Here is a 27,146-nt window from a genome sequence, read left to right as displayed (position 1 = left end):
CTGTTTTCTGCCCTTACTGCCTCTCTGATTTCTCTCAGCACATCAGTTATCACTTGCTAATACAACCCCATCATTGACTTCATAGGTTGTAGGGATGATTTAGAGTGATCAGTTTAATTCTAAATGAAAAGAACTACAAATACTTATGTGCAAAGAGATGTGTATTTACATAACAATTTCTAAAACTGTTGTGTAAGTTGACTGAGCAGGCAGCAGATGAACAATAAAAGGGGAGGAAAATGCCAAAATAGGGCATTGTAATTGATGATGGATGTGTCATTGATGAACAAGAAAATTGAGGTTATTTGATTAGTCTTTTCTAAGTAATATAATACACTTCTACTTATAAAAGAGACTTATTTCTTACAGATTAAATTCTTTAGAATATTCATGTTCTAATAACCATAACTTTTCAATTTTGAAACATACAAAAAGGAATTACAAGATAAATTCTCTGGCTTTTTTCCTGTATTTTGCAAGGCTCGTCTTCAAAGGAACAGTGAAGTCTACTTCACTGGATTATAAAGGCATTAAATTCTAAAATTTGCAAATTATCACTGTAATGCAAAAAGACCATTTTGTATATTTAATTTTGTGATTTATTTTAGATATTGTGTTTTAATTTCATTCCAAAATATAAGGCATAAATATTTATTTCACGCTGAGCACTGGAGCTGAAATGCAATCAATTTGCAAGCGTTGATTTTAACAGAGTTCATTCTGACCCCACTTCCAATAGAATGAGTGAAGTGCTGGTTTGAATGTCATGTTAACAGAGGGAACAGTCAAATAAATAGATTCTGAGAATATTTTCTTCTTTCTCAATAATGTGAAAATTTTAGGAACTGAAGCCTGGAAAGTTTCTGGTCAGAAGGGGAAGGAGAAGCAAAGTAAATATATAAAGACAGAGTGGGAGAAGTGGTAAAAATAATGAGAGATATAAAAAGAAAAGGGAATAAAAGATTGTTAGTTGACTGTAGCAGGAAAAGATTTTGATAGCAAGTAGAAAAAGGAGAGATTGAAACAGCAAAAACCAGCAGTTTTGCTTCTCTGGTGTTCCAGGGTGCATCCTCTTCAGACTGTTCTAATGTTGTATGCAGGCCTTCCCCAGACATCTGGCATGGCTGTTTGGAGAGGAGCCTTTTGTTAACACTTGTTTGTGCTGCCAGAGCAACACCAAAATATTTCATTAAAAAGAGGCAACAGCAGCCTGAGCAAATAATTAAGGAATAGCATTCTATAGCTTTTGACACTGGCTGACAGGACAGATAAAAATGTATGTATTTGTGCTGGAAGTGGGGAGAAAGTTGTCTAATCATACTCTTCTGGAGTGGTCAGCATTTGCAGCTTGCAATTTGACAAGATTAATGGGTTGAGACTTGGGCTGTGGGCTGTGCTGGCTGGCACTAAGATGCTTTCAAAAACTCTGCAGAAACTTGGCTATCTGTGCCCCTTTGCTCAGACCAGCAGCAGTAGCATCTGTTCTTTCCCCATGCACTAAACTTGAATCACAGCTTCCAGCATGCGATTTAACAAATAAAAGTTCCAGCTGTGGGCATGAGACAATCCTGCATGCCTGTGTGCTCACTCCACCAGCCCAGATGAGTTTGTTCTCTAGCCGGCAGGTGTTGCCAGCTGCTCCTTGGAGTACTAGAGGTTTGAATACCCTGATGACTTCAGTTAATAACATCACAGGGGCAGTTTCTTCTTCTTCTTGGCTTTGCCTCTGCAAGAGCCAGTCATGCCTCAGTGCCTCACCTCAGACTTGTCCATTTTTGACTTGCATTGCTGACAGGTTCCAGGTGATGAAAAGAAGCAACAAAAATGGCTATCCTGGACACAAAGATACTGTATGTAGCATTCTGCCATCTCTTTCAAGGCAGTATACATCTTCTTTCAGTGTTAAACAACATTAGCAGCATTCCCTTAGGAGAAGCGAGTGGGTCTTTAGTGTCATTTCATCTTTATGTAGCTCAGCAAGCCACTACTCCCTCAGGTGCCAGCACGTATCACCAAAGAAACAGTGCATATTCCTCTGCTTCTCTGATAATCCATCTCAAAGTCCATCTCCGCATGTCCTTGAGTGCTGCCAGAGATCTATTCTGTGCTTCTTGATCTGGGAAGAATGCAAATGCTGCTTCATGGTAGAAGCTCCAGAATTTCTTTTTCATATTGCAGTTGTATCCCCAGCCAAACCTTCATCATTTGCATGTAGAAATGGAAGAGATTCTTGTAAGGAACAGTTTTCTGAGAATACCACGGGTTTGTGAGGGATGTTGCTCAGGTTTTCTGACACATCCTCTGTGGAACTGTTTTACCAAATGGGTGGTAGGTTAAGATACATGCAAATACAGAAGAGTTTCAGGAGTTGTGGGGGAAGGTGTTGCGTTTTAAGTCTTATTTAGGAAGAGGGCAAGGATCACTATTGCCTCATTTATGGGACCTGCTGTTTCTGAAATCCTAAGATCGGAGGTCAAGGTGGTGTTCCAATGTAAATATTGAAGTGTCTCTCCCAGCCCTTTACTGTTTCCCTCTTAGTCTCTGCTTCTAGGTCAGCCTCTGAAAGTAATGGCAGCAACTTAGTATGGAGTTGTTGGGGAACTAAGCTTCCTAGTTAATGTTTGGGGAGCTGAGATCCCTTTTATTCCTTTGCCGTACCTGCTTTTTCTTGTGGATCATACTCATCTTTGCTTTTAAAGTTCATTCCAAACATGGTTGCTGCCTTCTGTCTCACAGTATCTTTTTTGCTTCTGGCCTTTCTTTTAGCCCTTTTCCTGCCAGGTAACGATGCTCTTTCAGGTTTGACTTTGTTTTCTTTCCTCTGAAGTAATCAGTTTGAGTTGTTTTCTTTTTTTATACAGCTACTGTTAAGAGAATAGCTTTCAGAGCTATCTACATGGATTAAGGATTTGTCTTCCTGTTGTCAAAGATAATAATCTCCATAATTTTGAAAGTCAAGTGTCATTGTCTGGAGAAACCTGCTGGGCAGGGAGACCAGGTTTTTCTTCTGGGATTTAGTAAGGCTTTTACATGGTCATCTTCAAACATCCATCTTCAGCCTGCCTCTGCAGATGAAACTTCCTTTTGTTGTGTGGTCCTGCAGTGCTTGCATGTTTTCTCTTCTGTCAGGAAACATATCTTTGCCCTTTACCCTCTTCTGCTTTTGGGCATATCTTGTTTGCCTCCACTTACCTACCTTCTGTGTGGTGGCACTGTTTCTATGCTAGCAGGAGGAATTCCTGAGCAGAAAAGTAAAAGCACTCATTTCCTGTTCTTCCTTCTTTTAACCTCAAAGAGGCAAAGACACTCTGGTTATTTCTGTGTCTACCCCTGTGCAAGATGATGCTTGTCATCTTTTCTGTCCTTCCCTACCCCAGGCATCTATGTGATTGAAAAAGCTCTTCTCTCATAAATCTCCTGCCCCGATTTGTCAACACTTGGCCCAACTTGCAGTGCAACAGGGTCATTGTGTTAACATGTAGAACAGATGCCAAGCCTTGTCACACAGTCTTGAGGTTCAGAGGTACAGTCCGAAACTTGTATTGTCTCTCAAAGGTCAGATCTACTAGAGAAACATTTAATAGTCAGTAGTTTGGACATTACAGCCCTCTGAGAAGGAACAGATTTGAATATTCACTGGAGATTAGGAATAGAAGAGCCCTGGTCTGTCACCCAAGTAAACCTTTTCCAAATGAGGGTTTATTCTGTCAGTGTATTTGCAGTATTTTTATTCTGCTTTTCCTGTGCTTTTTAACTCTCCAGCCATTCTATTAATTCTTTCCATTTCACCTTTATTATACATTCTTATCTTTTCTTCCAGTTTATGAACATCTGCCTGGTCTGGAGGTGTCCAACACTAATTTGAAAATAACATTCCAGCTGTGGTTTCTGCACAGTTGAATACAGAGAGTAATGTTCCTTCAATCTGTGATCCACAAAACAATGCTTTGTAGCTGGCACACGTTTCTAAATACTTTTAGGAGGTATGCCATTCCTGATATCTGACTGGCTCTGGGCTTTGTGCTATAACCCAGGTGCTACAATACCTGAATAAATTTTTGAAGGTATTCAGTTGCAAGGAGGAATTTCTTTTTAATGCAGACTACTTCTTTGTCCTCCTTCTGCCAAGTGACAGAATGGAACGGAATGCAAACATTTCTCTCTTACTCTTCATGTAGTCCTCATTCTTGCCTGATGATGCTCTGCCCTAGCACTACTGTGTACGTGAAATCAAGCTGGTTTTGTCTTCTGTGGTTTACAGCTCAAAACAGTGGATTGTTTTTTAGCCCCCTCAGAGAGATCATCTGATATACCAGAGCTCTAAATTAAGATACTGTGTGACTTGCAGATTCTGAATTGGTGAGCTGTTCAGTTCATTTTCCCTGTCGTAGCTGTTAGAAAGCACTATGTGAAATTTGAGACATGATGTTTTTCTGAATTTTACTATACTAAGTCTGTCCTGTTCAACAGTCCAATTAAGTACTACTGGCTGTGTTCTGAAGATGAAGCAGTTAAATTACCACTGGAAATGCAGTGGAGTGAGAAATGTCTTCCTTACGCATTTTGTAATCCTTGTACTTCGGAATTGGTTTTTGTGGTTTGTTTTTGTTTTGGTTTTTTACATAAGAAAAGTAGTTTAGGTTCTTCGTCCCTGTGCTTATTTATCTCTGGAGTTTAAACTTGTTACAGCTAGCTCATCTAGTCAGCAGTCTGACGTAACTTGTTTTTCTGGAGCAGCATCTATAAGTTTGTCCCTAAATCATAATTGTTGACCATGAAGTTAAATAATTCAGTACTGCTATAAAATGACCAAGGAAGTTGCACAATTTGGGTGGCTGAAGGTGGCAAGCCATGTGGCTGATGAACAGAAGCACAGCCCCTTTCCTGCTCATTAAGAGCATCATTCTCTAGCTGAAGTTAGGGGGGACCTTTATTTCTGTAGTACCTGGTGTGCAAGAGCATTTGTAGCATTGAATATAAAAGAATTATTTTGAGTTATTTGAAATACGTGCTTCTAGAAGGAAATTTTTTTGTATTCAATGATACATCCAGTCTTGGCACCATACGAACAAATGTCAATGAAATATTTTCCCAAAAATGCTTACAACTGAGTCTAAAAATGAAGGTGTTTAAGATGGGCACACTGCTTAAGATTGGAATGCAAGCTGGTATCTGAGCAGCAAAGGAAAAGCCTGATCTTTTCCACAGTGGAAAAGTTCAGGAATGTCTCTGCAAGTTTGTGACGTTGTTGCAACTTGTTTTCTTACCCTATTAATCAGAATGATAAAGTGGTGACAGGAGATATTCCACTCGCATCTGGAATATCTTCCCGACGTATGCTCATGATTGATGCAGTTCATTTTAGAGAAGTCTGTAAGAGAGCAGCATCAAGTAGACACAGACTATTGCAATTAGAAAGAAAGGTTCTATCATAAATTCTAACCCAGTGAAGAGAGAGTTGTTTGCCTGCTCAGAGGTTTTTCCTTAGTATGCCAGATTCAAATAGTCATCTTGCCAGGAGTCAGGACATCTTTCAAAACAGTCGGTTTTATGCCAAGCTGTGAAATAAAGGTCCCTTCTGCTATTAGAAACTACTCTGCTCTTCCCTTAATTCAGCAGAGGTGAAATGCTGTTTTGAAGGGAGCTGGTAAGACAAACTACAAAAGCTTAAGATATTTTTATTGCTACTGCTCTCTACAGGCAGTATGGTCTGATTAGAATAAAGGTTTTGTTTGACAAAAGTTAGATGGGAGTTTGCTGCATACCTGCGATTTCCAAATTGCCAAACCTGAAGATAATTATAGACAAGGTAAAAAAGTCACATATATTAAAGTGTACATTAAACATTTTAAAATCCCCCCCCCTTTGTTTTTTAACATCCTTTGTCAGCAGGGTGTTGCAGAAGAATTAACAATAAACACAAGTCCTTAGGTATTTTCTGCCAAGTCATACTTGTTTGTCTATCTGTGTAAGAGCCACCCTTACTAGTAGGTATCCATGTGGGGACCTTCTGAACATGAAAGTAGCCATAATATGTCAAGGACAGAGCTGACACTCAAAATCAGGGTGTTGAGTCTTTATGGTGAGAACGCCTTTCCCATAGAAGATGAAAGTAAATTATGATAATTCTAAATAGCTGTATAGTGTTGTAAATTAGATGTATGATGAGACATCATGTATGTGATAAGATGATTGTTGTTTGTTGGTTTTAATAGCCTTTGGGATTACAACTTGAGAGAAACATGTTGATTAAGGTTGTTGTCAGGTAGCATTAAATAGAGATTTTGGTAGCAGAAAGCAAGAACAGGCAATATTAGTTCTTAAAACAGTTCCTGCAGCTGTTATTGGTCATGCAGATAATGCATGATATAAGATCCTTACGTAACATCCCTCAGTTTAAAGTTGCCCATAAAATGGGCAATCCATGGTTTGAATCTGAAAATGCAGCTTTCTTCTGAGGCTGTGGCAGCGTTACCATCTAAGAGCTGCTGAAGACTCTTCAGCATGATAAGAAGGGAAACAGATGGTGCTTGGAGCCAGCACTCCCATGTTGCCTGTGGATGATTTGTTGAAACCAGTTTTCTGATTTCAGTAGAAGCAGCTCAGCAGCTTGCAGCTCTGGCGATTCCTCCATGCCCCTTTTGTTTGATGCAGGTGAACAGGGGACAGCAAGTCCGAGGTGGCTGACCTTGAACAGGGATCATCAAATCAGCTTTTGGTAACAAAGCAGTGTGAAAATACTTAAGGCTCAATGACAATAGTATCAAACTGCTGTATGTACATTTTTTAAATGTGAAAAATGCATTTCTTGTATTCCCAGGCAACACATTTTCAAAAAGACTGCAGGCAAAAATACCTGCTTTAGTATAAATTGCAGGTATACAGGTTGACAGTGATTGCCATCTTGTGTACAGTCATCTTCCTTGAAATGCACAGTACCTGCTTTGACTCAATTACAGGTTCCATAAAACTTTAAAATAATGTGAGCGTCTCACATGAGGGTCTACTTAATAAAAGTGGAGTTGTACTCTTTTTAATTACACCAGCAAGAAAGACAGTGTGATTGGCTTGGTAACTGTGAATGTGAGTCTTGGAAAGCAAGTGCGCTCTGGGGATTCTTGTTAGCAAGTCTCTTGCCAGCTATTGCAAGACGTAAGAGGAGGGGTTAATTGATAGCTAAATTAAATCTCTTTTCTTGGTAAGTGATTAGTTTGATATACCTAGCAGGTGCAGTATGCAATACTGCTGTTTGTGATAGCTAGTTTCTACTTTTCTAGTGCTATATAAAAACAGCACGTTAATTTTAAACATCAGTCTGTTTACTACCATCATTCACTTGATTTTTTTTTTTTTTTTGAGGGCTAATAATCCCATATAATGAGTAGTTTGTGTAGCATGACATTATCTTTTAGGTACTTAGTTCTGTAATTAGCATACAAGCTTGTAACGCCAGATTAGTATTTTTAACTATTAAATCTGTAACATTAATGAACGCTCTTTCTCACGAGAAAGGAAAATAAGTCCTTGCAAAATCATTGAGGTAGGGCCTTCCTGCTCCCTCCTTCCTGAAGCGTATGTAAGCGCTGCATTTCTAAGAGCCTTTTAGCCAACCTAAAGAGCAACTAGCAACCCTGGCTTGTGGGTTCTGGTAACACCAGGCCTGGATACAGGGGGAGCAGCTCTCCAGGATCGCTGCTTCTGCACGCCTGGGTGCTCGGTTGTCCGTGCCCCTCAGTCAGGTGTCTCCTTGGCCCTCTAAGTGCCTTCGTCTCCAGCCCTGCGTCATCCTTCAGGCTGTATGGCTTGCGATTGCGGAGTCGAAGCATGAAGACTGGCGGAGATCTCGGCCCCGTCTCCAGGGATGGGTGCAAGGAGCATCAGTTAGCTCCTCCTTGGAGAGGCAGCCGCAGCACGGCACGCAGCTTCGCTGAAGCTGCTGTGGATCAGAAAGCAAGCGTGCCAAACGTCAGGCACCTGGCTGCAGCTAAATAACTAATTCCTGGTGTGTCGGGGAAGACATGGTATTCTGTGTGTGTTTGTGGGACTGCTGTGTCTGCGTGGCCTTGCTCGAGGAGAAGGAAGCAGCTTACCTTTCTTGAAAGGCAGGGATATAAGTTGTTTGAAGATTTGGGATGTCACTGTTTTGCTCTGCTTATGTCATTTGTCTTGCAACTATAAGCTTGAAATGTTTTGGGTTTCTTCTCTAGTGAAGTTATTTGGCAAATGGAGGTCTAATAGCCCTAGAAATACAAAATGCACAGTCCCAGCTCGAGTCATAATAGTTTTTCTTTTAATTTTAAGCAGTGAACAAGACTCCAGGGTTGATGTATCTTTGAGAACATCCCTATTAATATTGCTTAATCTGAGTAAAGCATCATCTTGGAAGTCTGCCATCATTGTTTTAGAAGTAGCGTGCAGACAAGAATGGATGTAGTTTAATTGTAGTGAGGTTAAAGAATCCTGCAGTGGTCCAGAGATTTAGTGTTTGCTCCAATTTCTTTTGTAATTTAGACCTTTCAATAGACTGACTCTTCCGCAGTCCATTTCAAATTCCTTTCAGGCTTTCCAAGGTACTGATTGAGTTGATAAAACTGGATTTAGTAACCAAACCAAGCTAATTGTCAGAATAAACAGTACTGAAGCATTCTGCTAATGTCAGTAGTGGCATACTCTTTATCCACATTTTCATTAGCGTTTATGGTATGCAGAAGCCAGCTATTTTATAATAGGGGCAGATGTGAAAAGAACATAATACCTTCTGGACCAGTCAAAATTGTCAGTACTAGAAGCCTTTCTGGAACAGAATAATAGATCCTAACGATTTGAATGGCCAAACACCTAAAAGATTTGACCCGTTTTGTTGGTGGTAGCATTTTGTACTTCGGAGACACTTCAGGGATCTTCAGGCTAGGAATGTTAGAGGTCCTTATTCTGAGTATAGATAATTCCAAAGATTGGTCTTACAGAAACTTGGATAACTGCTTCACCAAATAAACTGAGTTACCCAGGTGTTTTTCTTAGAGATGCCCTATGCTGTCATTTCTGACAGTACAAGCTGTGTCCTCACTGTGGTACACAGGACACTTGGTAAGTGTCAAAGTAGTTACCTTTTCTGGAACAAAATAGCAAAGTGTTGAGACTATAGTAAAATAGAATACAGACTACTCCAAGTTATTGTCATACTAAATATGTATTAACTCCTGGAAATCCCTACTATTTATATAGCACCTGCTGCTGTTTACCACAGATGAGACCATTTGTCTCTACTTTTTTAAATCTTGATAATAGTGGAATGTGATGTCTCACCTGTAATACTGTCTAATGATGTTTTAATGCTGACAGTAAATATGTACTTGGCTTCATACTGTGAGGTATGTAAGTCTTTCCATGTGTTCAAGTTGGTTTATGTATGGGGTTTTACTGTAATAAAATTGTGGTGTTTGGTTGCACACCACAGAATAAGTTGCAACAAAGATCCCTTTAAAAATCCTCTGCTTCTCATCTTTGGGAAGGAGGAAACAGCATCACCCATTCGTGTAAGAAATCAGTTCTTTCAGACTGAAACAGCACATAAGATTTGTTTCATAATAAAAAGCTTTTAAAATAAACTTCGAGGACAATTACTGTTGTAATACTTCCAAAGCTTTCAGTTAAAATTCTTAGGAATTAGCTATGGAGAGAGGTGTTATTATTACTGTATTATTATGCAGCAAGGTGCATTACTGCTGAAGATCTGTATTTTGCAGGAAACTGCAAACTACATACAGTTTGCTCTGTGTATCTTACCAGAGCACAGTACAGAACACGTATGGCTACTTGTTTGGTGCAGAGCTGAAGAAAAACATTCCTGATATGGGATAAATGCATTATTTCTTGTTCTGCAGTCTGCCTCTTGCACACTTGTTGCAACAAGTGTACATACAAGCAGTTTTGTAATCTGTGAGTATGCAGCCTGAACTGCATAAATTTGCTCATTAATTTAAAATACTAGATTTTTTTAAAATTAATTATAGCATTTAAAGAAAAAAACAAAACAAACAAAAAAAACCCCAAACAAAACAAAGTTGGGCCATTATTTAAATTAACTTTATTTCCTTAGGAGATACCTGGATTTTTCCCCAACTTAAGGAACATTTATTTGGTTTGACAACAGGAAAGGCATGCATGTGCTGTATATTTGTTAATTTGGCTAACCACAGAAGTGTAACTTACTTTGATCCAATGTGTAAGAGAAACAAAGACTACTTAAATGGTAGGAATTGCAGCACTTTAAATTTATGTGGCTCCCATTCTTCATCTTGTTTTGTTTTACTTTGCAGTCCACTCCTTTACACCTAGCAGCAGGCTACAACAGAGTTCGGATAGTCCAGCTTCTGCTTCAGCATGGTGCAGATGTGCACGCAAAGGACAAAGGGTATGTAAAATGAATTGATTTATTATCTGTTTGCAGCAGTGGTTTTAATCAAGATGAATAATTATTTCATCTAAGATGAAGAATTATTTCTCTGTTTCACGTTGCAGCATAACCTCAAATAGTTGGCTGAGAATGCGACATTTGCTTCCAAGATCTGTGTGGTTTTCATCATAAATAAACTTTTATTAGAGCCCCAATAACAGATTAGCTGTGATTGCACTTGTTTTAAGTCTTCTATTACACTTTTAAATTATTTTCCAAACCTTATTCTTTACTTCCGTGCACAGACTACCCTGTGAAATCATGGACTAATGGCATTATTTGAGGGAAGATGATGGGGAGAAGATACGTAGGCTTAGTGAAAAAACGTGCATTGGAAAATGTATCTATAGTCTCATTATCTTGTTGCCTCTATTATGGATATAATTCCAAGTAATATCAATAATGCTCATGTGCTCACAACTAGTGGTCCTCAGAGATCTATCTTGATTGAAGTTGTGAGCAAAAATCAAGATATAGTAGAAGCTAAACTATTTTTGCAGTAAGGATGGTAGTTATGTAAAATACCAACAAAAAGTGCGGAGCAGTCAGAAATCTGTAACGATACGTGTTGTACATTGTTCTCAGCCATACGTTTCTGAACTCTTAAGGTGATGATTCTCATGGTGGTCTGATAGGACGGCTTAGACCTAACATTGTAGAAATCGGGCCCCTGGTTACAGGCATGCATTTTGTAATCAGAGTCCGTAGAGGTAAGATTAATGAGTGTGTGTTCTGTCTCCATCAGCAAACTTGAGGCACTTCCTATATCTTCATTTTCTGCAGAGTCCAGAAGTGTTAAAAGAGTTTTAACTAGTGTTAAAAGTGCCTAGTGTCAAAAGAGTTTTTTAAATTAAGATCTTAGCTTTTTTTCTTTCCAAAACCAGTCCCAAGCATACTTAAACTCTTGAAGATTGACTAATTGTAGCACTTCTGTCTGTACATTCACCCCTAATGGCTTTTTTGATCAGAATTGTTGTGAAATGACTGATGATGCATTATGTAAGTCAAAGAAAGAAACCAAACCACCCACAGTAAAGCTCCGTGTAATACCTATTCAGGTAGATACAGCATTGTTAAGCAAGTTTTAGGTATTTCACACCTTTCCAAAACTTCAGCATCACTTGGTAGAAAATTCCAGCATAGATTCTTTAGTGATGTTTGAATGATCTACTTGGAAAGTATGAAAAGTGTGAAAAGTAATTAAGTTGAACTTGAGCGGGGGGGGCAGGGAGGGGAGAAGGAGAGGAAGGAAAGAAAGGAAAAACAATACACTTAGTTTGTATTAAACATAAAAACAACCCAAACATGCTTAGAAATGTCTGACATCCCAGTAAGCTCCCACTCTTTTTAGTGGCATGACACATTTACAGTCAGTGTGGTGTTTTGTTTTTCCTTGCTGTTTCTTACTTATACATCATTTATAAGTAAATAGGCTATAAAGAAATGTCATTTTATGGAGCTAAATTAGGTTACATTGATTTTATAGACCTGTTGGATTCTCTTCCATGGGGCCATTTCAGAGAGAGTCCTGAGGAACTGTCGCATCTTCAAAATGGTCGTCACTTCTAGTTATTCCCAAAGAGGACCACAGCCGAGGAAGCAGCTCTTTTTCCACTGGTCCTTGCTTTGCCTTACTGCTTTGTGCACAAAGTCGCAATGTGCTGGGACAGGGGAGGGTGTGCTGCAGAAGTGGCCAGGTTGGATTGCAGTGGATTGCTGCGGTGACTGTCTTTGCTGATGAGACCTTGAGGGCCTCAATCCTCTTAGATTACCATCGTTTTGGAAGAGGACAGGTTTTTTGAGTGCTCTGTGGACTGGATACCCTCTCTCTCTTTCTGTCTCACACATACACTCATAAGTTGTAATTAAGAAAAGTAACGATGGAAAATAACAGTTTGAAAACCTTCCCCAAAACAAATTTTCCTCTCCTGTGGCAAGTGCAATGCCGCTTCTGAGAGCGTCTACCTTAAAATTAAGTTTACCCTGTTGTCTGGTACTTGCTGTCCTAATGCCCTTTGAGTTGATTTTGCAATTCTGGGAATCATCCCCTCTAGTTTTCATAAATGGTGAAGGCTTAATTATTGTTTTGTGTATTATGCCTCCTGATTTGTTGGGCCATAACTAGCCTGTCTTGCTTGGCTTGAATGAAACTTATTTTGTCCTCTAATAATTGTCCTCTTTGCATCTCCTTTTCAATGCATGACTTTTTTATTACATCTTGTGCTTATGACTAGATCCCTGTTATTTACTTTGCTAGTGTCATTTTTAAGTATGGCCTCCAGTAATATAGCTGTACAAAAATTACAGGGACTCTCTTAGAAGTATCTTGCACAGTTAAATAGGTTGTACTGTAAAAAATGGAGTAAAATCAGGTCATTCCACAGTCTGCAGCAGCAATTTCGGTCTGCTTTCTATGGATATCTTAATAATATACCCAGGGGTTACATAAGCATTATCTGGGGAGTTTTGCCTTTCACATAGCATTTTAAATAAACGGGGGTTCATATTTAGGCAGAAACAGAACACTGACTTCTCTTGAGCAAATTGAATGTGGAATGGGACTTTTCCCCCCCTTAATAGCTTCCAGAAAGGTAATTTCAAGACAATTAATGCTAATCTTAGTGGTAGATGAAACATCTGTGGCCTGTTAGGACCAAAAAAAAAAAAAAAACCCAACCCCAAAACATTTTAAGATCTTAAGTAACATGTTGTTTAGGAAGGTTGGATTTTTCCATTAGTTTGTGAATCTTAATTTTTAAATATTTGAATATTTAAATATTTTAGATTTAATTTAATTTCTGTTCATCTCTCAGCAGAGGGAAATTGTGACTCCTTCTTTAAAAATGCTGCTTGAATAAATTTGTCTTTTGCCTTCTTCCATACAGTGGTCTTGTGCCTCTTCATAATGCATGTTCATATGGACACTATGAGGTTACAGAGCTGCTGCTTAAGGTAAGCAGAAGGGTGGAAAGTAATTACTGTAGATGTAGATATGTTAGGGAGATATAAACTGTTGATACCAGAGTTGAAAAGGAAGCTTTTTTTTTGTAGTAACAGGTTTCAAACATCCTGTATGTCATTTCAGAAGCCTGCAAATTTAGGTCTTTCTGTGGTACAGTATATGTGGGTTTTTTCCCACCTAATTCTTTGGACAGATAGTAGCATTTCATTTATTTGAATTTTTCTGTGGAAAAATCTGTTCTACTGAAAAACTAGTTCATACAGAAGTTCCAGGGTTTTTTGAGGATTCAACAGTATTTTTGTACATACAGGTATTTTTATAATTAACTTTTTGTATATGTGTTCATATATGAAAGAATGGAACCATTTGTCATGAAATGAAATTCTACAAGCTTTTAGTTGTTGAAGATGATTTCTCACTAATACACGGCTTTCTTTGCTGCGCTAGCATGGTGCCTGCGTGAATGCTATGGACCTCTGGCAGTTCACCCCGTTGCACGAGGCTGCTTCCAAGAACCGTGTAGAGGTCTGCTCCCTCCTGCTGAGTCACGGCGCGGATCCCACGTTGGTCAACTGCCACGGCAAGAGCGCAGTCGATATGGCTCCGACGCCTGAGCTGAGGGAGAGGCTGACCTGTAAGTGTTTTCGGACTGGAAACAGTGGCCGGTGGGTGTAAAGGGGTGCTCTCCTTTCAAGCCAGCTTCCTCATGCTTCACAAGTAGATGCAAAGCAGCAAAGGAGCTGTAGCTGTGCCTCTCACTTTGAAGTACGCAGATACCTCTAATGTACCGTTCGTGATATTGTCTGATTTTCTTAGGCTTAAAATGTTTAAGGCACTGCTGAACCGGCGACCATGAGGTTTTTTAGGCTTAAAGTCCAGTTAAGTCATATAGAAGCCTCTGTATCGAGGCTCTGTATCACACTTAAAGAGTAACTTCCAGAAGGTAGGTAGCTTCAGTGTGCAAACTTGGAGGTGGAACTTCCAGCACCTTCTTTTGTAGTCGTTGAAATCCTTGTGCTGTTTACAAAACCATGTTTCAGCTCTAATTTGAATTTGTCTGTGTCCCTTTGCCTTCTTTTGGGGATTTGTTTTCTCATTGTTATAAGCTGTAAGAGATCATTAAATGAGACAAGGATGGAAACAAAGCATTATGAAGTTACAAAAAACTCCTCCTTGAGAAGTAGATTCTCAATTATAACTCAGTTATAAATAAGCTTTTGGTTTTTGTCTGTCGCCTTTGCAGTATAGCAGAAGCCCCCTGACACTCTAAGAATGTGATCCTGCACTACTCACAGTCACAGCTAGTCAGGCTGTCGTCTGTCACTGTTCTTTGCATGTGAAGGTGGTGAGATCATGTGCAGCAGAAAACTGCTCTAGGAGAAAAGAACAGGGCATTAATATCTTTTAGCTACTTCTCTATTCTCTATTCTGGGCTAACTTGAGAGATGCTTCTGGCTTTGAGGCAGGTTAATTTACCATTTGTTTAAGTTGGCAAGCAAAAAAAAAAAAATTCTATTTAAACTTTGTTTTATTTCTGTATTTATAGTTCCTGGAGAGGAGTGGGGAAAGATTCATGTCCATTAATATCCACTGAAATGTGTACACAAATGTGAGGGTTATGCCAAATTTGACAGTATCTTGATGGGATATCCTGTATTTGCATACCCAAAATAACATGTTTAGTATATTCTTGAATTCTTTGGTTTTATACTTGAGGAATAATATTACATTTACTTGTTATTTCAAGATTTATTTGTACTTGTGCTTTGAGTAATGCTTTGTTTACAAAGAAATTCGATTTCTATTTGAAATGAAAACTTAGAAGTTACTGTATGTATTTTTATTTCTAAATCCACAAGTGCACCGGATTTTAAAACCAGGGTGAGAGAAGAAAGCCACTCTTAACAAGCTTAGCATTTCAAGCTTGCTTATAAAAGAAAAATACTGGTATTTTTACTGAGATTGTTGATTTTTTTTTTTTCCCCCTAGTTCCCAGGTTCAGACGCCATTCTTGCTAACCTACCTTTTATTTGTACGTTTTAAGAGAAACACTTTTAGTCCTTTTCAAATTCAAAATTATTTAAAACTAAAATGAACAAGTTGCTGAACTGAACAAGATGTGACACTGAAAATAACAGAATTACCTCTCCCTACTTGCAAAGATATAGCTGCTATCAAAACCTGTTTCATATTTGTAGCAGACTGGCTGCTGGTTAGCTTTCTTTAAGACCAATAGTTCAATAATTTTTATATATATAAATTATATATATATTATAGAATTATATACATTTATTCAGGCTTTACCTTGTATTATTTGTAGTTGTAAATACAATAAGGTTTTTGAAAAGCGACTGTAATGCTTTTTTCTGAAGAACATGTAATAGTGTTGTGCTCACTTGAACACATACATAGGTAATTCAGAGGGACTCATATGCATTTCATATCAACTGGGTGGAAGATAAGAGGGAGAAAAGCTATAAGGATTTTGCTCAAGGAATCACTTCCCCTCTCCTTTAGAATGTCCCTTTGGTTTCAGTAAATGATGTTTCATGTTCTGTGTCCCAGGTCAGCTACTATCTGAAGATATACATAAATACTTCTATTTCCTCTTAATTGAGTATAGCTACGTTTCTCCAATAACATTTGTAAATGTGGACATGTTGCTGAATATTAAATGTATCTTTTTCCTCTAACAGATGAATTCAAAGGACACTCTTTACTGCAAGCAGCCAGAGAGGCAGACCTAGCCAAAGTGAAGAAGACACTTGCTTTGGAGATCATTAATTTTAAGCAGCCACAGTCACATGAGACCGCACTGGTGAGATTATACAGTCAATCCATTTGTTTTATGATAAATGTGGTGGTAGTGCTAGTTGAGGAGTTTTATTTCTACACTATGAAAATATATTCATCATCTGAGATTGAGGATTTGCCATCAAACACTATGAAAATTAAATCACCATTATAGAAAAAACACCATATAATTTTTTTTTATCGCTTTTTTTTGTCTTCCTGGTATATTACAGAAGCCCTGCAGCCACTCCTCACTTGTTCATTTTTCACTTCTCTCTTGCTTTTTCCCATCAGCCTTTTTGTTGGTCAGTTGCTGTGTTTTTTCTGGGGTTAAATTCTATTCCAGTGGCCCAGTGCTTCCTTAATGTTTTATGTGGGCAAACTTGGATTGCAAATTTTCTTCACTGGGTAAATAAAATTGTGGTGAAAACAGGTGCTAGGTGTATATCACAGGGTCTGACAGGATTGGAATAGTACTGACAATACCACATTAGCTATGGAAACCGGGGTCTTTGAGACTTTCCTGGCAGTATCCTGCTGTTATTTCATTGTTTGAAGAAGCAGTGGAGGCAAAGAACACAGCCAGTATCTCAGATGCTGTGAAGATGTTGAACTTGAGAGGGACTGATGGTATTATTAAAACCATTATAGTTATGATACTTTATTCCAATGGAACATTTTCTTCACGGTGGTAGGTCTCAGCTGCAGGCATACAACTGCGTATTTAGTGTTACAAAGATTGTGATTGTGATCAGAACATTGTGTGTTGAGTACCAAGCATCTGTATGCTCTGTTCTCTCCATGGAGGACTTAGCATCCTGGCCTGAACTTAGAAACAAGACAGAGAAGAGATATTTAGAGGTTGAACTGAAGTCAGTAGGAAATTTGGGATGATGCTATCCTTTTCTTCCTGAGTATATATACTTCTTTTATATATAAATCTTCCTGATACATATACATCATTCCTGCTGATGTGTGGCATCTCTTTAGCTGTGTAATGATCACTTCGTAGTCCTTTGGTGTTCTTTGCTCTTCTCCACCTGCTCATTCTGCAGAGATAGCTGGGCAAAATGGGATATTTTAGCTCTATTGATGTCTTTGGTTCACTGTTCAGTAAGTGTTCGACTGTGATTTCTCAATTTTTGCCCCCTGTACCTGAGATTTCCAAGTGGTCTCCCATCCAAGTGGCAGGGCTTAGCTTCCAGGATCAGATGAGGTTATGTACAGTCTAACTGAGCTATTCCTGTCCTAAGCATTTTTTACCATGGGGCACTGGGGTCTGGGCCCTATTACCCCACAAAGGCCAAAGCAAGCACCTGGCTTATGTTTCAGTGTTGCTCTGAGGTTTGGCAGTATTTCAGCATTTGTGTTGCTTTTAGTGCTGGTTTATCATATTGGCAAGAAATACAGGTAGGGTATTATCTGCAAAGCCTCAAAAATACTGCCACTCTTCAGAGCAAAAGTTGATCTTAATGTTTATTTGCAAAGCTTGCCTTTGCAAAACTTGGACATGCTTTGCTGACTAACAGCAGTGTGGAAGCTTGAATGGCAGTTACTTCATAGAGAAGGCTGAAACCAGGCAAAAGATGGTTATCAGTACTATTGCTACTTATTAGCATTCTGTTTGGGGTCTATCTCACTGTAAAGGCTATTGTTTTGCTATTGGAAAGCTTGAGAACTCTGTTTCAGGAGACTATCTGCTGTTTATGGGTTACTGGCTTAAAACATGGCTAAACATATAAACAAAAATATTCAATATTCTCCTATTTCTCATAGTCTGCTATCTTGAGACGTCCAAACTTGAGACAAGCATTCCTGGACTGATTTTAAAGCATAGTGTTCAGCTTATCTGGAACCATGCTTGCAATTTCAGGCCTCAGGAGTTCATTTGTAGGGCCACTGTTGAAAACGTCAGGACAGATTGAGTCTAGTTTCTGCAGAAGATCAAAGAAAAAAGGCGGGAACAAAGCACTCACTTTTGGGTGCTGAATGCACGGACAAACCAACAAGCAGACCCCAGCCACATTCAGGAGAATAGTTACACCTAGCAAAGGGCTGTATGGTGTTCCCACAAGGGCAGGCTTGAGCACTGAAAAGCATGGTGTGAAAGATGTCTCTTTCTCATAGCATGGAAAAGAAGATACTCTAAGAGAACTTTATTGCTTGTTTGTTTACTACATAATTTGTAACTGGGTGCATAACAGAATTGCCATTAGGTTAAAAAGTTCAGTACACACTGAAGAAGAAACAAAGCAACATTCAAAAGTCACATTAATCTGACAACAGCAGCAGAATCTTAATGGACCCCTATTGGAGTCCCTCTGTAGAAAGTTAGGCTGTTTCAAGCCCTTTGTCTTTACCTCCTTTGTGCATTATGTGCTGGTTTTGTCTGGATATCTTGTTAATGTAGTTGGGAACATACCGCTTTTTTCATAAGTGACAAATAGCTTTAAAATGAAAATTACTTTTCTGAGTAGAATAATTTAGCATTGATCACTGGCTTGTATTTTGTTCAGTATGCTATATGTTTCAGCAGAAATATGATGGATTCTGTTTGTAAATTTTGTAGTCTGATGTTCAGCAGAATAATTAAGAGGTGAAGTCATGGATCTTAAAGCTCTTTGTTGTCTGTGTAGTTGAAATATAATTTATATTTACTTTTTCGCAGCACTGTGCTGTGGCCGCTGTGCATCCGAAGCGGAAGCAAGTTACAGAACTGTTGCTCAGGAAAGGAGCGAATGTTAATGAGAAAAACAAAGAGTAGGTTTCTGAAATTTTTGGATTTTCTAAAGGACTCTGTCATACTAGGAATGTAAAACTAATATCTTCTTTTTTCCCTCCCCACCCCCCTCCCCCCCAGTTTCATGACACCTTTGCATGTTGCAGCTGAAAAAGCTCATAATGATGTCATGGAAGTTCTGCATAAACACGGAGCAAAGGTAAATATACTTAAATATATTTTATTTAAGGCAAAAGGCAAGAAGAAGGGTTATATTGATTAAATACAGTGTTAGTTTTTGTGGTAGTTGTTGTTTTTTCTTCTGTATGCCTTGTGCTTCTTGTGTTAACCTGGAATTGTGTTCATCTTAAATCCATACAGGATGTTCAGGAATCCCATTTGAAAATTAGGTGTTCTCTCCAAGTAACTGAATACAGCCTCTAGGAGACTAGCATACTCATTTTTAATTAATCTTGCTACTCATTTCTAATAAATGTGGTCATTTAGGTGCCTCTTGCTGCTTCATCTTGTTGCCTTGAAAATATCCAATGTCTGAGTTTGCTGACACTGAGTTTAGTAGTCTAGCTTTGGGCATCCCTTAGCCCTTGCTTGCTTCTTATTCTCTTGGTCAGATTGTTTTGCCATGCCCTTTAGCCATTGGTAGGTGCTGACCAAAGTAATTTGTGAGCCTGTGGTGAAGCTTGCTTAGAAACACATGATTCAGCAAGTTATTAGTTAAAGGCAGAGGGACGTGTAACTTTCCTTATTTAAGATGTCTTTTAAGCATCTTTCAGAAGTATTTCAGAATGATTTTTCTCTGAGTTTTAGCAGCAAACTAGACATTCATGGTAATTATATACTTAGCTACTTAATTTTCTCAGAAACTCTTCTTGACGGGTACTTTCTTTTCATTGGTTAAAATATAAATGATCTTATTTTTGCTTTTAAGGGGGCTCACATTACTCTGAGTCTTCATCTTCATTCCAGTAGCTAGTAAGAAGAAGAAATATACTTGTAATAACAATCTAGTGTGTCACTCTTGACGTGCTAGGAGGTGAGAGCAATCTAATTGTATGCATAGTTAATACTAAGTCTTTTTATTTTGAAACAGTGAATTGTAATTTATAAGCCTGTATGAGAGCTCATTGCCAGATTTCAGTAGCTGAATCACTTCCATATTACTTTAATGGCATCATAAAATAGCTTAACAGCAATAGCATGGCAGAGTTTATCGCATTTGAGAATCCTGATGCAATGGTGACATACCAAGATTTTCCCTGGAGGCAGGGAAAGGAGGGCCAGAGGTCTCAGTTACAGTCACTAAAACCATTCATTGTCATTTTCCCAAATTCACTCTTAGTAGCATACCTGTGCACTGAAAGTGGAAAAAAAATCATTTTGCCGTAGGAATAGATACCTCATGGCTTTATGGATCTGATTTTGCACATGAATTCAGTACTGATGGTACTTGGGTAGGCACTGAACTGGACATGCTGGAATTTCAAGTGTATTGATAGCCAAGTACTACCTGCTTTGAAATACAAGGAATTTCTGTGTGCTGAGGGTTTCTGGAAAGCCTGCTACTGTACTGTGGGTATTTAAATTAGTGGTCCCTTGAAAATGTAGCTCTGTGTAGCCAGGTTAGGAACAAGCTCAAAGACATCATCCTTACTGGAATGTCCCAATTTTATTGTTTGTGTCAGTAGCACGTTCTGACAATAGCTTGTAATTCTTTTATGTCTTGAAGCAGGGGTTCCTAAATAATGATCCATGAGTCACTTGTGGACTGAGTGATGGTGGTGAGTGGCCCACAGTTATCTACAGAACGCTGAACAGTGTGCTCCGTTGTTTTTTCAGTTAACAGTATGCAAATAGAGGTACATGGTGGTCATTAAAACTCATTCTTCGTTCATATCCTGGTATATGTTTGCTATGTTATTCTGAGGATAGTCATTCACATCTAGCAAAGCACTTAAGTGCATGGCAGGAGACCACTTATAGCTAAAATTAAGCATATATTTCCGTACTGCAATGGACCAGGTCCCTCTTTATCGGTGTCCAAAGTTCCTTAGCTGTAAAATGGTAAATAAGGCAGTCATGGTTTTTCATCAGAGGTAGGTCATTAAGGCTTATGAAGCACTTTGAAGTTCCCAGATGGGCTATACTCTAGAGTATTAATTAGTTAACTAGGCATATTTAATCACTCTAAAATGTTTGCCTTGCTTGTATATTATCATTTGACCTCTTGCTCATGCTCTGACTGTAGTCATTCATCAGGCACCCTTAACGTTGATATTTCTTTTTTTCTGATTATTGGGACATGGCAGCTTTAATCCCTAAAGCATGATACAGGTTTTTTATTTTTTCCGTTTGTTGTGTTTCTAAAAGCTTTTTCTTCCTGTTTGCTCTTTTTGTGCCTTGAATTTTAGTTACTTCATAAGATGCAGTCAGATATACTAAGCTCTTTGATCCTGTCTAGTTGTAGTTGTATTTTTTCGAGAGGGTTCTCATAAGCTGGTGAATCTAGTCCTCCAGCAGTAGCAGCCTCACAGTGAATATACAGTTGTTCTTCAAACAGCACTCTCCTGCAGTTTAAATACCTCTTCTCCATTTTGATGCTTCCCCTCTTTTCCATTTTGATGCTTCCTTTGCTGAGGTATTTGCAGTGAACAAAGCAATTCTTAGCTTTTGTTTTGGTAGGCTAAAAGCCTCAAACAGTTAGTCTTCCCCTCATAAGGGAACATTGCCATTTCCTAATTGTCCTTATAACCCTTCTCTTTACTAGCACCAGAGGAAATCTTGGAGCTCAGGCAATTCTCCCACTGCTTACATGATGGCACTTCCATATCTCTGATGTAAATGCTGGACTAATGCATACTGGGATCATGTTTGCCTTTTTAACAGACATGACACGTAGTGCTCAGACCCTTGCTGTAGTCTTGTAGTACACAGAGAATATCTAGGTTTTTTTCTTGCTAATTTTTCATATTCATGCCCTTCAACATTCTCCTGTGCCAACCAAGATCATTAATGAAAATATTAAAACAAAATTATCCCACAACCAATCACTTAGCAGCTCTCCTGCTTTCAATATGTTCAGTTCCCATGTGATCCCGTATCAAATGCTTACTGAAGCGTGAATGGATGAGACCTACCATATTTTTTTTTACTTTGCAACCATTTCTTCCATCAAAGGAAAGGTACTGTATAAGTCAGCTTTAATCCACCTTCTGGAAACCGCTACTGATTATAGAGAGAGTAAGAATTTGAAAAAGATGAGTAACTGGGGCTTCAAAGAAAGTGGAACTTTCTTCTTCTGAAATACAGTGCCAAAAGGCAGACAGCTGATCCACCAAAAAAAAAAAAAAAAAAAAAAAAAAAAATCAGTAATGGATTTAGGAGACAAAATCATGTAAAGTTTTGTAGGTTGAAAATCATTTGTGATTGTTTTAGCAATCGAGAAGAAACTCTTCCGTTTTCATGAGGAGCAGCTGTGATCTGTGTCAGACAGCAAAAGTGAGATAACATGTGAAGTGTGTATGTTTGGGAAATGGGCTGGCTTTAGGGGATTTGCTTGGGATGAATGAGAGATGGTTCGTGGTCTTGGAACTGGATTTGATTATCCTTAATTTTATCACTGTGTGATTTGCTGTTTGAAGTATGTCAGACTATAATAATAAGTGAAGGACTGCTTGAATAACATGTGCTTGATCTAGACTTATTTTACAGAAATATTTCTAAGAACACTAGTATTGCCAAGAGTCAACCTGTACCCAAAACGTGCTTATTTTGCTGTGACTTGCTGGCTCTTAATGAGGACACAGACTAGATTTGTAATTTGAACCATGAAGAAGTCCTTGGTGCATATCACTTGCACATCAGCATAGTATGTCTAAGCAATGCCCATTCCATGGTCAGTGAAGATATTCTCATTAGCTTGTTACTTGAGTTTGCAGAAGTTGACTGTCAACTGTACATCTAAAGCACAAGTGACAAACCTTGAGGTTTCTTAGAATTTTCTTCAAGAATGTGGATCATAAATGTCTGTGGTTTTAAATGCCATACCCAGTTTTTACTTGTTTGCCTGAACTGCAGTGTGAAACAGCATTTCACACCACTGCTTATTTGATGTTGAATAACCTCAAAGTACCTGATCAAATATAAAAGCAGAGGATCTTTAAAGGCTCCTCAAACATAAACTATTTTTTTATTAGACTCATGAGCAAATCTTCAAGTGCCACAATTATATCTTTGAAGATGGTCGAAATCCTTTGTTTAAAAAGAAAATCATTTGAAGGTGGTCAACTGACAAAAAAGTGGCTTTCATCCTGTTTTGTTGTATTGCCAGATAGTTGGATACCTCTTAAAACTAGCTCCTTCTCTGAATTTAGAGATACATGGGAAATTTAGCATGTTCAGAAAGATGCTTGGCTTTCTAGCAGTGCAGAAGGAAAGGATTAAAGTCTTTTCTGAACTGGAACGATTGTTGAAAAGAAAGGCCCGCAAGCATGCAAGTTCACTGGTATCTTGGGCAAGTGTGGAGATGTTAGGAATGCTATTTCTTTAACTGTGTTATGTTTCTAAAGGATAATGTTGAAACTATTCTTCTGCAAGAGAAAATGAGCTTTTCTAAGGTCATGTTAGACAGATAGTGTCCCTATTCATGACAGTAGCAGAAATCACTTCATTCTGTTCTGCTAGAAGGACCTGGCCTTACAGATCTTTGTATTATACAATTATTTCTGTGTGTTGGAGTAGCAAGTTGCTAGCCTTTCATGATCATGGATTTGACAATGGTCACCGTCTATCTAGACCCACACAACAGACTTAAATGGTTTTGAGTAACCTTGTTGTGTAATACATTTGTTTCCAACATTTCAGGTAGAGGTATGATTTTCTCAAGAAAGAATAAGCATGAAAAAATTAAATTTCCTTTCAGAAATGCAGCAGGTTCTAGGCTATGATGGTTAACAATATGAAGAGCTGTGTGATTTGGTGTGATTGTGTGGTTCAACTTTTCTCACTGCTTAGACATCCAAACTTAGTGATGTTAATCTTAAGCTTTTATACAAAGGGACAACTATGGAACATATGGCTGGATCATTTAGGAGCTTTCTGAGTGAAACTAGACCTTTATTTTTCTTTTTTTTTTTGAGGGTGGGTTTCTTCTGACAGAGCTTGAAATTGCCACCAGCCTCTCTTCACTCCTATCTTGTTTATTGTTAGTGATGCATAAAGACACAAGACAAAGTGCAAGTTGTCTTCAGAGCAAATGCAACAGGACAGTGGTGAGAGTGCTTGCATTGTGCAGGGAAGGATACCCTGATACTGGAATGGCGAGCAGAGCACAAGTTTCACATGTGATTTTTAGAATGTAGGTATTTTAGAAAGATCTCACAGAGAAAATTGCAGTGCTTGGAAGCTGTTGCATTTTGTGCTGCTGTAGTGTCAAGGAGTAGTAAGATATTTAGGGCATTTGACACCAACAGAAAGCTGATATGCTCATGATGTCGTGCAAAAAAAGTTTCCTGACCAGGTCCCAGCTGTTGAGCTGCCACAAGTGCATGGCAGCCAAGAAAATATTGCTGTAGCTGTGTACGCCGCTGTCATACAGCAGCAGTGCAGCGAAGAAAAATCTCTTCAGTGTCTGATGATACACGACCATTTTGATTTCTCTGCTACATATATCCAGGATGGGGAAGAGGAAATGAAAGGGATGAAAGGAAAGAACAGAAGGAATTCTGCAGTGGGAAATACTGTATAGGATGTACTCTATAGGAAATACTGTATAGGATTTTTTCCATGAAAAGCCTTACTTAAAAACACTTTTCATTTGATACCTGCATTCTGCTTTTATGTTGCGGTTTGAGCCGTGGAGTGACTGTTTTCATGCTAAAAGGGGAAGAAACCAGATCCAGAGCCAGTGTGCTGTGGCATAAAAGCTGTCAAATCTGTCATTTTTCAACTCCTTGCAGAAAACTCACCTGTAAGGTAATTCAGAACTGCAGCCTTCTAATTTCAGACTGCTTATAAAGGGGACCAGTTGAATATGTCTCTTTTTTTATTAGTGCAGCTGGAACAATCGGCCTTCTCAGCACACAAATAAGGCAGTACACCTTTGTTATTTCACATTTTGTCAAATAGAGTTTAAACTTCAGCTTTGAATTTGAAAGGGCCTATGTTTTTAGACATAGTATTGGGCAGGCATATGTCTTACCAGGTTTGATTTTTATGAGAGTTTAATCTCAGTTTGTATTTCAATTTGTAATGCTCAAATTGATTTTCATTTGAAAATACATCCTGTTGCCTTCAGCCTTAGTGCAGTACATCCTTGGATTGGTTTTAGACAGGTGCTGTGTGATTGGCGAGAGCAGATCTGCCTCAAAGTGAACATATTCCCCATGAAATTGCCCTGCAAAGCCTAATTCTGCTCCTGAGGGAAAGAACAGCTTCGTCTGGTGCGTGCATCCCTCTGTCAGCTGCAGCCCTCTTTGTCCCAGAAGTAATCAGGCTTTTCTTCAAATGGCTGGCGTTCTTCTGCCACAAGAATCGATTGTTGACAAAGATAATTATTTGGAGGTGAAAGGAGACCTGCATACGACATATGAGATGATGGATCTGATGACTCTGCCAGCGTTCTTTTCAAATGAATATTAACATTTTTTCCAGGTACACAGTCAGTATTGAGTTGTGCAGTGTGAATGCCTTGCTGCTGTTCTTCAATTTGTTCAGTACAGGAACGTTTAACACAGGAATTCAGTGTTACAGAAGACGTTAATTATGATTCTCTTTCTTGGGTGAACAGAGTGTTATCAGCTACTTCCAGAATCCACAAGTCTCATTTCATTCTGCCTTTACAATCACTAAACCTGTACAGCCCCAGACTTCTGCTTTTCTCTGTGCCCTTATCAGTGGTGAAAGGTATCCAGTGTCCTGAAACAGATGAGGATCATCATCTGAACAAAATTATAGCTTTGGGACATTCAGCATCTAGTTAATATTTATGATAGCAGTAAGTTTTTATTTAAAACAAAACTTTTAGCGAAATCCCATTAGAGTGGCATGAGCTGAGCATGGTTAGAAGAAAGCAGAACTGTTCTCTTGTACCTCTTCCTGCAAGAGAGGTTTGTGATCTGAGAAATTCCTGCTTTACCAGCCTGTAGAATTGTTCAGGGATACAGAAGAATTTCAGACAATATCAAATCACACTCCACTTTATTTATGTGGTAGTTCTTTGTTCTTTCCTGTGGCTTGATATTGTTGGATTGCAGGTATTTTACTTAATTTTTTTACCCTATCTGGTAGTAGATATTGTCTACATAGTTACCCCCCTAATTAAATTAATTTAGTTACAGAATATGCATCTTACCCAAAAATATTTTTTCACTAGTTTTCATGGAAAGGTAGTAGGGTTTGCAGGCTGCATTTTAGGTGAGAAGTAAGAAGCAAAACCTTTGTTCGCTGCCACCACAAAGATTTTGAGAAGGCAACAAGGTGGGGTTTTTTACAGTAACGCTCTATTATGCATGCAGTTCACAGCCTGCAATCTGTAGGCTTGGAAACAGATAACAGGTTCTGAGTTGCTTGCAGAGAATGTAGAGTAGTTCTGTATTTCATAAAGTGGTAAAAAAGCTGTTGGACATTTGCATTTAAATTTGTCATGAATCGCTGCTAGGTACAAAGTATCTTCTTGAAAGGTTATTTTCATGAGGGCTTTTTTTCTGCTTTTTAAAGCTCTCTATTATTCTCTTCCTTTCTCTGATAGCGAGCCCGTGGAGATGCTTCTAGTTATTTAGATACTCTTAGATCTTGACAGACAGATAGGTTTCCATTATATCATACTCTTTGAAAGTGGTACTCCATTTTGCCTGTTTATACAGTCTTGTATTGAGTAGAATTATATCCAGTTATATTTAACATTTCTGTAAAAGTACAAAAAGTGAGGAGGAAATGGACCGTTTGCATCCAACCTCTTCCCCCCCCAACTCCTTCATAGAAATCCTAATCTGACATCTTTGTTTTGCTTTAATTCTTGGTGGTGAGTAATGAGTTAATTCTTCTTCTGAGGATGACAGATGGTAATTTCCTTAAAGCTGGAAGATCTTTGAATTGTTTGGTTAATTATTTACCTTCTCCTCTTCTGTGAGAGTTTTGCTTTTCTTGCACAAGGTTGATCTGCATTGAATTTGTCAAAAGCTTGATCACTATTTTAAGTA

The 27,146-nt window shown here is 38.5% G+C and overlaps 1 protein-coding gene across 1 annotated transcript in view; it reads left to right on the top strand.

The window, feature by feature from the left end:
* TNKS (tankyrase) overlaps positions 1–27,146 on the top strand; it is a 147,599-nt gene that overhangs the window by 91,155 nt on the left and 29,298 nt on the right. The window contains exons 6-11 of the mRNA XM_075708749.1: positions 10,320–10,414; positions 13,342–13,408; positions 13,866–14,052; positions 16,115–16,236; positions 18,880–18,971; positions 19,072–19,150. Coding sequence (XP_075564864.1) covers positions 10,320–10,414; positions 13,342–13,408; positions 13,866–14,052; positions 16,115–16,236; positions 18,880–18,971; positions 19,072–19,150 — 642 coding nt within the window. The remainder of the gene's footprint in view (positions 1–10,319; positions 10,415–13,341; positions 13,409–13,865; positions 14,053–16,114; positions 16,237–18,879; positions 18,972–19,071; positions 19,151–27,146) is intronic.

This window comes from Pelecanus crispus, chromosome 4 (genome assembly GCF_030463565.1).
Source record: "Pelecanus crispus isolate bPelCri1 chromosome 4, bPelCri1.pri, whole genome shotgun sequence".
NCBI classification, from domain to species: domain Eukaryota; kingdom Metazoa; phylum Chordata; class Aves; order Pelecaniformes; family Pelecanidae; genus Pelecanus; species Pelecanus crispus.
The sequence above is the reverse complement of the archived record's forward strand: the minus strand, read 5'-3'. Positions and strand labels throughout refer to the sequence as shown.